This window comes from Panicum virgatum, chromosome 6N, assembly GCF_016808335.1.
Source record: "Panicum virgatum strain AP13 chromosome 6N, P.virgatum_v5, whole genome shotgun sequence".
Taxonomy (NCBI): Eukaryota; Viridiplantae; Streptophyta; class Magnoliopsida; order Poales; family Poaceae; genus Panicum; species Panicum virgatum.
In genome coordinates, this window is record NC_053150.1 from 3923160 (window position 1) to 3934939 (window position 11780).

General features: G+C 49.1%; 1 protein-coding gene across 1 annotated transcript; it reads left to right on the forward strand.

The window, feature by feature from the left end:
• Window positions 1–1285: 1285 nt before the first annotated feature.
• On the forward strand, window positions 1286–7815 carry LOC120677627. The gene is made up of 5 exons (XM_039958782.1): window positions 1286–1469; window positions 1559–1627; window positions 1734–1940; window positions 6182–7065; window positions 7152–7815. The coding sequence occupies exons 1-5, from the start codon at window positions 1319–1321 to the stop codon at window positions 7359–7361; spliced, it is 1521 nt and encodes a 506-aa protein (XP_039814716.1). The 5' UTR covers window positions 1286–1318; the 3' UTR covers window positions 7362–7815.
• Window positions 7816–11780: the final 3965 nt, after the last annotated feature.

Consider the following 11780-nt stretch of genomic DNA (forward strand, 5'->3'; position numbering starts at 1 on the left):
GTTCATAATTGAAATGAGAAAGTGAAAGATGAGAAAATAACATCTTTATTAGATTAGATTGACTTATTTATTAAAATATTTAAAAATATTATTCTGTTGGATCACCCTAAACTAAAATTCTAGATTCATCATTGCTCCTCAATCAAAAATTACTGACGTGCGATGCGATGAGCACTATGCGGCACGGTCATTTGATTTCTAGCCTCACGTTGCATGATCTGACACGAGTAAAGAAGGTGCTGTGGCATGAAGGTGCTGAAAAACGCACGAGGCATGAACGCATTGAATCCAGAGCTTTGCACGCACGCCCTGCGTACCAGACTGCACATTCAGTGTCTGTTATTCGCCATTACCAGGGAGCAGAGCAGAAGACTCTCAGAGAAGAATGGAAGTCACGCGCAGGTTGTGATTTCTGGAGGCAGTGGAACATGAGCAGGTTCGGCATGCAGGAGAAGAAACTGCATGCTTGGTGGCATCAAGAATCGGAAGGAAGTTTATTTAAAAAAAACTGAAGGAAAAAAACGCTTGGCGGCAGAAGGCATTCAATTCGTCTGTTATTGGCTTTGTTTGTTCTTTAGCATTCCCTAGTGCACGCAAGTCGAGAAATTTTTTACATGTATGGAGTATTAAATGAAATTTATTTGTAAAACTTTTTCAGATATGGATATAACTTTTCGCAACAAATCTAAGGCCAATCCCAACCGACAGTATTTATGAGTAGTGTCTATGTTGCTATATAATCAAGACATCGTATTTAGAAACTACACTCTACAACCCATGATTTCTTGGTGTGGATTTCTATTAAACTCTATCTATTTTCTCCACCTACTCCCTACATACTAAAAAACCTGACGTTTAGGACATGATTGTGGTAACCAAGGAGTAGGGGTTAGTTTTCCATCTTTGCCCCTAATAAATATGGTTGTGGTTGCTCTTTGTACGAGAAAATAAACCAGCCTAACTAGCTAAGCGGATGCGTGAAGGTGGCGAGCTGAGGTCGAACCCTGGCGGCCAGCAAAATTTTTGCTGGAGGCTAGTTTTGCATGGCACTGTTGGCCCCGCACGTTGGCGCGCTCAGAAGCAAAGCAGTGGAATTACGTTGGCGCGAGCAGAAGCACTGGAATTTCAATTTTTTTGTTCTCACGCTGTAGAGGCTAGTTTGAGGCCGCGTTTTTTTCATGTGGCCAAAATTTTGTTCCTTTGGCGCTCTGGACGGCTGATGCTTCGAGTGCTCGTTGTTAATTCTATTAATAGCCCTCCTTCACCCCTCCATTGCTTTGCTTGCTTAGCTAGCTGTTCTCCTTCCACTACTACGGCAATGGCTCATTCCTTGTTTGACTTTGATCTCAATGTTCGTTTAGAGGACGATGACGACGGCAACGTTCCCTTGGATGTCAATGAGCATGAAGATGACGACGGCAACGCTGGCTTTGATCTGAATGAGTCTGTACATGATGAGCATGGCAACGGTACTACCTCTTCTTCGCTAGCTGAATGTATTGTACAGCTACAATGTTCTTCTCTTGTCGCCGAATTACCATGCTCTATTTTTTAATAGGATTCGATTTGAACTTGCCACTTGATGAATTTGGAGCTGTTGATTTTGATTATGTACAAAACCTAGCTGGTAAGCATGCATATTGTACTATGAATAAGCTTGTTTTTCCCCTATATTTAGAATCATGCTGTGAGTTCTTTGTACTATGAATAAGCTTGTTTTTTTCTATATTCAGATCATGCCGAACAAGTGAACCAACTGAAGCATGATTATTCTAATCATGTTAGACAACAAGTGTACCAAGCTCTGTTGATGAGAAGCAAGAATGGGAAACTTGGCAAGAACGACACAACAATTGTTGGTCAACAATTTGGAGTAAAGATTAGAACAGTTCAGCGCATATGGGAGCAAGGTAAAGAACAACTTGCTCAAAATATTCCAGTTGTCGTGGGATTTCTAGGGTACCCACAGCCGGGTGGCGGAGCGCACCCGCCTATTCCCAGAGAGGGAGTACTCGGGGAGGTACTAGGCGATTGGGCTGATCTAGTTCTGAGGCGTGCACACAAGAACACACGATCTAAAGTGGTTCGGGCCGCCGGAGCGTAATACCCTACGTCCACTGGGAGAAGTTTTGATCTCTGTTGTGTATGAATCTATCCTCTGCCGGGCCTTAGCTCTCACCCAGCTTGAGTCTTCCTTCTAGCGGGCGCCCCCTTTTATAGACCAAGGGGGCGGATACATAGGACGTTGGGGCCCCGACAGGTGGGCCCAACGTGACTGCGCAGCATACTACGCAGAGTATTCAGATGGGTACAGTGGTTACGGATCTTTCCTCCGATACGCTCTGCTAGCGCTACAGTGGTCTTCTCTTGTCCCGTCACCAAGGTGTCCGTTGGGGGAGCGTAGCTTGCGGCGTAGCCTGTGGAGGCTATTATGTAGGCGTCATAATGGGTGAAGCCGAGCCGTCGTATCCATCTGTTATGGCAGACTTGGCAGGCGCGGCGTGGGCGGCGCCTGCGGCTCCACTATCTTGGTAACACGCGATCAATAGTGCCTCCTGGTCAAAGAATCGCCTTGGCTTCCACCGCATCAATGCGGGTGTCCACCTACCACAATAAATGCAGTGGTGGGTGAGGCTTAGTATGGAGACCAAGCGGCCTTGAAAAGTTGTGCTTGTAGACACGTGTCGCTCCGGACCACCCCGAGGCAGGACGTCGACTTCTTTCCTTAGCGAGTGGTCCGGTTACCATACAAGGGGTCCGGGACCCTATGAGGGGTCCGGGACTTCCGCGGGGGTCCGAACCCCTCGGGAGGTCCGGAGCCCCGGCTGTTTGGGCTGCCCGCCTCTTCCGGGACACGCGTCGTTCCCGGACCTTTCCCAGCCGTGAGGCAGGTCTGGAACCGTCGCCGAGACATCAGGACTCCGGACCACAGGGGTCCGGCTGTTTGGACGTAGTCAAGGATAACTACAAGGCTCTTGCCTAGATACAGCAAGAAGGGGTACCCCAGTCCTGGTGTACCGACAGTGGCCCCCGGGCCCACCTCGGGAGAGGTACGAACCCGCGGGTGGGGCCACTATCATGATGTGTTTCTACGTAACCTGATTACGCTGGTGTGCTCATACAAAGAGCGGGTGCTCCGGACCCCTGAGGCCGGTACACCGGTTGCCAGGTTCAGGCTCTAGAGTGCTCTCCGCAGGGCGATGAAGGTGTAGGTTTAGGGTACGGAACCAAGCTAAGCAGCTACACAGACCTCGGACCGCTCAGGGAGCAACACCACCTCCTGGACCTGGCTCTTGGCGACCGTGGCGAGCGGTCTCCGCCGGAGCGGGCCACCGGAGTGAACTTGAGTCGACCGTGGCGAGCGGTCTCCGCCGGAGCGGGCCACCGGAGTGGACTTGAGGCGACCGTGGCGAGCGGTCTCCGCCGGAGCGGGCCACCGGAGTGGATTTGAGTCGACCGTGGCGAGCGGTCTCCGCCGGAGCGGGCCACCGGAGTGGACTGGAGTCGACTGTGGCGAGCGGTCTCCGCCGGAGCGGGCCACCGGAGTGGACTTGAGGCGACCGTGGCGAGCGGTCTCCGCCGGAGCGGGCCACCGGAGTGGACTTGAGTCGACCGTGGCGAGCGGTCTCCGCCGGAGCGGGCCACCGGAGTGGACTTGGATCATTGCTGACGAACCAAAGGAAAATGTCACCGGACCTCACAGTAAGGTGCAAGAAACCAAGCCTTATACTAGAAGGGAGCCCGGGACCTCTAAAGACAGCAGTCTCGGATACTAGAGTACTTGTAACAAGGTAGTGAAGTACGTAAGCTTAGGGTACATTACCAGGCTAAGCTACGCGGGGCTCCTCTACCCCAGGATACGAGTACCACTTCTCCAGAGCAGGTCCTTAGGGGTCCGGACTGCCTTCCAGCTAGAAGGGGCGTCCTCACCTGACTTCAAGCCGGCAACTTAACTTGGATCGCCAACAAAAGAAAAGACTCTGTTTGGAGGGAAGAGACGGTTAACCAAGAAATAGCCAATCAGAACGAATGAATGTAATTAGAGTGGTGGCGAGACAAGACTAAGAAAATAACTCTCCTTTATTAGTGTGGTTATCACGGTATACATCAGAGGTCGGGATTACGAGGTCGGACCTCCACCGCTCCGGACCGCTTTTTGCCTGTTTGTGTGATAGGGCCAGAGGACGGGTTTACAAGGTCAGACCTTGACCGCTCTGGACACACACATAGGCGCCACATTATTACAAAGGAGGACTCTCTTAATCTTTTCTTAGGAGTAACCTACGGCTGCATGCTATACAGCGTGTTCTTCTTCGGTTGGAAGTGGTACGGCCACTCCTAAATTCTCCATAGTCGTCGGAGGCGACGGCGCCCTAGATGTGCCTGAATTGCATCATCCAGTATCACCTCGGGAGCTCGGGGGGCCACTCCTTGCCTAAGAGCTGTCATATGCTTAGGTAGCATGAGACAAATTCTTTGGCTTTGAGTGGGAGAGGCCCCCCTACCGCCGTCGTCGTCTGCCGATGGAAACCAGACGCCCTTGCGCAGCAGATGGACCGGACGTGGAGCGCGGAGAGGTGCGGTCGTTCGCCGGCTTGTCCTTGGTGCTAGCGCCAGGGGTCCCCGCGCCTGGCGATGGGGCCTTGTCTGCAGCAGCACCGAGCTACGCTGAGGCGGATCTCCGGTGCTGGCGACGGCAGGACGACACGGCCAACTTCCTCCGGGATAGCCGTCGGCTCCGGGCTCCATGTTGAGAGGAAGCCTTGAGCCGACGTCATGCCGCCGGAGGGGAAGGATGGCCGTTTCTTGAGAGAAAACCTTGAGCCGACACCGGGATGGCGCGGGGCGGCACGCGACAGGCGTCGCCCCCGCGCACCACCGTGCCGGCTCTGAGGCGTCGCAGTGGCGACGCACAGCAGGCGCAGCTGCCGTGCACCGTCGCACCGAGGGCGCTGGCGCCCCAGTGCCACAGCATGCGGCGTGGGTGACGCCCTGCCTTCCTTCATCTTCTTGTTCGTCGTTGCAGAGGATGAACACGGCCCCAGAAGCCTGAAGATCCAGCCAGCGCCTGTTCCTCCCCACGGACGGCGCCAAATGTCGTGGGATTTCTAGGGTACCCACAGCCGGGTGGCGGAGCGCATCCGCCTATTCCCAGAGAGGGAGTACTCGGGGAGGTACTAGGTGATTGGGCTGATCTAGTTCTGAGGCGTGCACACAAGAACACACGATCTAAAGTGGTTCGGGCCGCCGGAGCGTAATACCCTACGTCCACTGGGAGAAGTTTTGATCTCTGTTGTGTATGAATCTATCCTCTGCCGGGCCTTAGCTCTCACCCAGCTTGAGTCTTCCTTCTAGCGGGCGCCCCCTTTTATAGACCAAGGGGGCGGATACATAGGACGTTGGGGCCCCGACAGGTGGGCCCAACGTGACTGCGCAGCATACTACGCAGAGTATTCAGATGGGTACAGTGGTTACGGATCTTTCCTCCGATACGCTCTGCTAGCGCTACAGTGGTCTTCTCTTGTCCCGTCACCAAGGTGTCCGTTGGGGGAGCGTAGCTTGCGGCGTAGCCTGTGGAGGCTATTATGTAGGCGTCATAATGGGTGAAGCCGAGCCGTCCTATCCATCTGTTATGGCAGACTTGGCAGGCGCGGCGTGGGCGGCGCCTGCGGCTCCACTATCTTGGTAACACGCGATCAATAGTGCCTCCTGGTCAAAGAATCGCCTTGGCTTCCACCGCATCAATGCGGGTGTCCACCTACCACAATAAATGCAGTGGTGGGTGAGGCTTAGTATGGAGACCAAGCGGCCTTGAAAAGTCGTGCTTGTAGACACGTGTCGCTCCGGACCACCCCGAGGCAGGACGTCGACTTCTTTCCTTAGCGAGTGGTCCGGTTACCATACAAGGGGTCCGGGACCCTATGAGGGGTCCGGGACTTCCGCGGGGGTCCGAACCCCTCGGGAGGTCCGGAGCCCCGGCTGTTTGGGCTGCCCGCCTCTTCCGGGACACGCGTCGTTCTCGGACCTTTCCCAGCCGTGAGGCAGGTCCGGAACCGTCGCCGAGAGATCAGGACTCCGGACCACAGGGGTCCGGCTGTTTGGACGTAGTCAAGGATAACTACAAGGCTCTTACCTAGATACAGCAAGAAGGGGTACCCCAGTCCTGGGGTACCGACACCAGTCAATGTTCATAATCGAAAGAGAGGTAGAAGTGGTCGTAAAGCAATCCCTATTGACTTGGAAAAATTGAGGGACATTCCTCTCAAAAATAGAATGACGATAGAAGATGTGGCTAGAGAACTTGGTGTTAGCAAATCTAGGATTCAAAGTTATTTGAGAAAGGGCCAGCTTAGGCGCCACTCTAGTAGCATCAAACCTTACCTCACTAGTGCTAACAAGGAGACTAGGTTGAAGTGGTGCATTGACATGATCGACCAAGGTTTGCTTGATGATCCAAAGTTCAAGGATTTGTTTGACTTTGTGTTTATTGATGAGAAATGGTTCTATCTCCATCAAAAATATGAGAGATACTACTTGCTACCCGATGAAGACGAACCACACCGCACTTGCAAGAACAAGAATTACATCCCTAGGATAATGTTTTTGTGTGTTGTTGCTCGGCCAAGATTTAGAGATGGAGTATGTGTGTTTGATGGCAAAATAGGTTGTTTCCCACTAGTTACTGTTGAGCGAGCTATTAGAGGTAGTCATAATCGGCTGTGTGGTGAGCAAGTAATCAAGCCAATCCAATCAATCACAAGGGATGTCATAAGAGATTTCATGATAAATAGAGTGTTGCCGGCAATTAAAGCAAAGTGGCCAAGAGAAGATGTGCACAAGCCAATTTTCATACAACAAGATAATGCTCCAAGCCATTTAAAAGTGAATGATCCTCATTTTTGTGAGATTGCAAAGCAAGATGGGTTTGACATTAGGCTTATATGCCAGCCAGCCAATTCTCCAGATTTTAACATTCTAGATTTGGGTTTCTTTCGAGCTATACAAGCGATTCAATACGAGAAAAATGCTAAGACATTGACAGATCTAATTCCAGTAGTGCAAGAGGTAAATGATCATCCATTTGATTGTTTCAATACAGTAAAGATTCTAATACAATGAAAGATCTAATTTTTTGACCACATGTTTTCTAGGCATTCTTGGAGTACAGTCCATGGAAAGCAAACAGGATATTTGTAACACTACAAACTGTTTTGAAGAAAGCAATGAAGATTAAAGGTTGCAACAATATAAAGATTCCTCACTTGTGGAAACAAAGACTAGAGAGGCAAGATAGGCTGCCATTGCAAATTCCTTGTGAAGCTTCATTGCTAGCCGAAGCACTTGCTAGTCTCCCTGCATGAAAGCATTAGAAAAACAAGTTACCTTCTGCACTTTATTGTTTGAACGCCGCCGGCATGAAAGCATTAGAAAAACTATGTTAGCTTGTGCACCTTACTGATCATGTATGCCGTCGTGCACTGTTGCATTACTTTGTTCCTTCATCTTTGCTGGAGACGCCGCCGGCATGGAAGGTTTTGCAGCGAGGACAGTGCACCACGCTGTCGTCGTCTGGCGCCTCCTCGACAGAGTCCGGGACCTCAAGGACGGAGTCCGCGACGAGCTCGACGTAGTCCGGCACCTCCGGCACGGTGTCCAGCGGGTCGACGGTGTCCGAGTCCGCGACTAACACATCCACCGAGTCCGCGAACAACTCCTCCGAGGCACCCGCGAACACCTCATCCGAGGCGACCGCGATCACCTCCTCCGAGTCGCCCGCGATCACCTCCTCCGACCTGCGATCCATGGAGATTCCTAAACCCTAATCGGCGGCGGCGAGCTCTCTACGGGTCGACCAAGTGCTGGAAGGGAACGCGGGCGTCGCGTGAACGACGGAAGGCAAGTCGCGTGAATGACAGAAGGCAGGTCGACGCTAGAAGGGAACGACGGGCGTCGCTGGAAGGCAGGTCGACCATGCGCGCGTTGAATGCGGGCTTGTTGTGAGGGCACGCGCGTGTTGAATGCGGCGGCAGCACAATGGACGGGAACGGGCATCGCCACGCGCATGAAGGGTAAACCCGTCCAAAACGGAGGGCGTGGCACTAGAACGTCAAGTTTTTCGATTTTGGGCCCTTGGCCTAGAACGTCAGGAATTATAATATGGAGGGAGTATCATATTTGTTCTCCATTTATTATGAATACACCACCTTACTTCCTATGCACAAAATGTGGTGTCTAGCGTATTGGTTTGCGTGTTGACACGGGTCTTGCATGAGACCCAGTTTCTTTCTTTTTCCACTCTCTCTCATTTATTATAGTGCCACATAAGCAAAAAGTCTTATGTGGCAGTATATTTAATGCTATGGATACCATTCTACATGGAGGGTTGGGGATGGTCTAATAACGGTAATTAATCGATGATTGGCTACAGTGATGCTACAGTAACCATCCTCTAATTACACGGTCAAAGGCCTCATTAAATTCTCCAGGGTTCCTAACGCAGGAGTTCTGAAGTTGGTTTTGTAAACTGACTTAATTTGACACTCGTAATTAATGGTCAAAATTTCTAGGCTACCTAGCGCTAGGGAAGCAAATGGGGCCATTTTCCAGGGAGCAGCGAGCAGCAGGGCAAGAGACATGGGAGCAGATTTTCACCTAGGCCCATCGTTCTCTGCTATTTTCTTCAAAATATGGAACTCGAGAAGTTGATGTTTGGCAAATTTCAAGGAGATGGTTTGGAGCGGCTCTCCGTGCCTCATTGCCTCATTGGTCAAAATGGTTTGTGGAGCAATCTATATATCATATACTTATGAACTCATGCAAGAGCTTTTTTATGCTGATAATTTTGTTGGATGTTGTGCCTCAGGGGCGGAGACAGGGGGGCAGGGGCCTGGCCCCGCTATGGTTCCCAAATTTATATTGAATATTTGAATTTTGATTAAGTTTTTATATAAATTAGCATGGTTGGCCCCTTTAATAATGAAAAAAACAAATTTTTGGCTCCGCCCCTGTTGTGACTAGTCAACAGAGGGGGTTGTCTTTCCCTTCCCTGTCCACCTTGACACCCTTTTACTGAGCCCATGAGGGGTGAAACGAAGGTGAAGGGAAAAAGAAAGGTAATATGTGGATTAGTAGCTTTCAGAGGTGTTGTGTAAGTTCGGGTCACCCTAATTTTAGGGGAAAGCTAAATCTCACTCGAGTGATTTGGAGGCTCTCCTCACTCGAATTTTTTTCTTTCCCATCTATACCTTCTTCTCCAACTCTGGCGAGCAGCCGCGCGCCGGAGCTCCGGCGCAGCCCTAGCGTGCCCGCGCCGGGGGGTGGCGGCGGGGCTGGGCGGCGGGTTGGTGTGTCCGCGTGGAAGGGGAGAAGCTGGAGGTAGAAAATGAAGAGAGGTAGAAGATGAAGGAGAGTCCTTGGATTTTAATCCAGTGGTCCAAAAAATTGAGTAAGAAGATGTGATATTTCACTCAAGTAAGGGATGGACACTCAACATAAACTTGGTGTACTTCTTTATAGTGTAGGAAAAAAATATGCATGAATAACTATTTTTTTATGGAATGCATGGATCTGAATAATGAGGTCATGTATTTCTATATATATATAGTCCTAAATACTTCTATATTTTTTTCGATATTTTGATTTTCACCACAACTAAGATCTCGTTGCTCATTGTCCATATAATACATTTTCTTTAATTCATGTTTTAATGTGTACACAAAGTGTTGGTGTATGTATTTTCTCTCAATATTGTTCCGCAAACACGTTCGACGTGCATCCTACTAGTTATATTAAAAACAATAATTTTAGCACACAACAATTTTGGTAGATGTTCAATTAGATATGGTAAAACCATATATGTTCGATTGAGCTGAAGTTTTATATGCTTGTAAGTGGTTCAAAAAGACACGTCTACCAAACTTTGCTCATTGTAAATTTGTACTTAGCAAGAGGGCGATGGCGGCGAAGATAGAAAACTGGAAAATGAAGCCGGCAAAAAGGACAGACAATTTTTAGTTTATTCGTTTAAGTTGGATTAGTTCTCAGACTTGGATTATAATTATGGAAGTAACTGGTGCGAGCGAGGAACACAATCGTAATGGTGCAAATTGGCTAGCGCCCGGACGCTCCGTCGGTCCAACATAACATCAAATAGTAACATTTGCAATATAGAAGAAAAATATCTGCAACATAAAAAATCATCATTTGCAACATCAAAAAATATTGAAAAAATTATTAACCATCCGTTGATGACGAGAGAAAAAAAAACCGCCGCAATATCTATTTCATGTTGCATGGGATATTCAAATCTCTCATTGAAAGCGCAACATCCAGATTAAACACTTACAACGTCTAGATAAATATTTGCAACATCCAGATAAAATATTTGCAACAAATGCAACAACACAACATCTAAATCTGCTTTTGCAACATCTACATAAAACACATGCAACATTCTAAAAATTTATACTGTAATATTATATGATATCTATTGCAACATATCACTCGGTGCTAGCCATAGCTTTTGCTCATCTTCAACCTCCAGCCTACTGTGCCGCCCGGAGTTCCTCCATTGGCCGGCGTGGGGGAAGCCGCAGGGAGCAGCGGCCCGCGGCTAGCCACGCCGCCGCGCCCGCGCTCGACCACGCCGCCGGCGAGCACCGTCAGCACCACGTGCCCCGCTGCGCCGCCGGGGAGCTCCGCCGCGCCTGCGCCAGCCGTGCAAGCTCCGCCCGTACCGCGGCCAAGCTCCGAGGAGGGGCTCCGTCCGAGCCCCACGCTGGCCGCACGAGCTCTGCCCGCTCCCACGCCATGAGGAGGTCACCGGGGTGGGTGAGGGCACCGCCGCCGGCCAGTGAACTGCGGGATATGGTGGAGTAGAATGCCGGAGGGGAAGAGAGGCCAGCGAGCTGCGTGGACGAGTGGATAGGGGCGTCCGATCCGCCGGACGTCCTATCACTAGCATTCCCGATTGGAATAATATCAATCGCGCATAATAAAATAGGGATGTTGCTAATTTACGGCCGGCAGTATTATAATCGTTCGTACGGCCGTCTTCTTTTTATATAGAGCAAATGAGATGGGCAACACACTAGATATATGCATGCAGATGAGGGATGGAGAGAGAAAAGGAAAATGATGGATGATATCAACACATGCATGCGTATGTGAGATGAAGAAAGAGAACAGATATGCATGTACATAATTTTAAACACAGAAAAAATCATACTTTCAAAATTGAGCGTCCAAATCAAAATTCGATAACACAGTTGCACTCGTTTTAATTAGAGCTTTAAAACAAAATTCCACACCACTATTGTGTTTAGTTGGGGAAAAGTTTGGGTTTTTGGTACTGTAGCTCATTTCATTGTTACTTGACAAATAATGTCCAATTATGAACTAATTAGGCTTACAAGAGCTCGTGCTAATTAGTTAGATTTGTAATTTTTTTAGAATAGTTAGATTTGTAATTAGTTATTCTTTTAACTGTATTTAATGCTCCATACATGTGTCCAAAGATTTGATGTGACGAGTATTGTGCAAAACTTTTTGGGAATTAAACACGTGTTTCAATAACATTATTTTCCTATGAGAAAATACCTTTTAGTATATTCTAATTTGCTTATAACTTTTGCAAAAATTGCTTATGGCTTTAAAAAATATTGCTTGACTCGTTTGAGTTCAATTAAGTGGATATTTATGTATGGTGTGATTGGATGGTGTGATTAGAGAATGATGGCCAACAATTGTGTTGGGTAGGTGGATGTTTATTGCATGACAAG

Bases quoted from the DNA above. Each gene is read 5' to 3' on its own strand.
- LOC120677627 (XM_039958782.1), top strand. From the start codon at position 1,319: ATGGCTCATTCCTTGTTTGACTTTGATCTCAATGTTCGTTTAGAGGAC. The intron at 1,470-1,558 runs GTACTACCTCTT...ATTTTTTAATAG, and splicing joins ACATGATGAGCATGGCAACG to GATTCGATTTGAACTTGCCA. The intron at 1,941-6,181 runs TTGTCGTGGGAT...TACCGACACCAG, and splicing joins ACTTGCTCAAAATATTCCAG to TCAATGTTCATAATCGAAAG.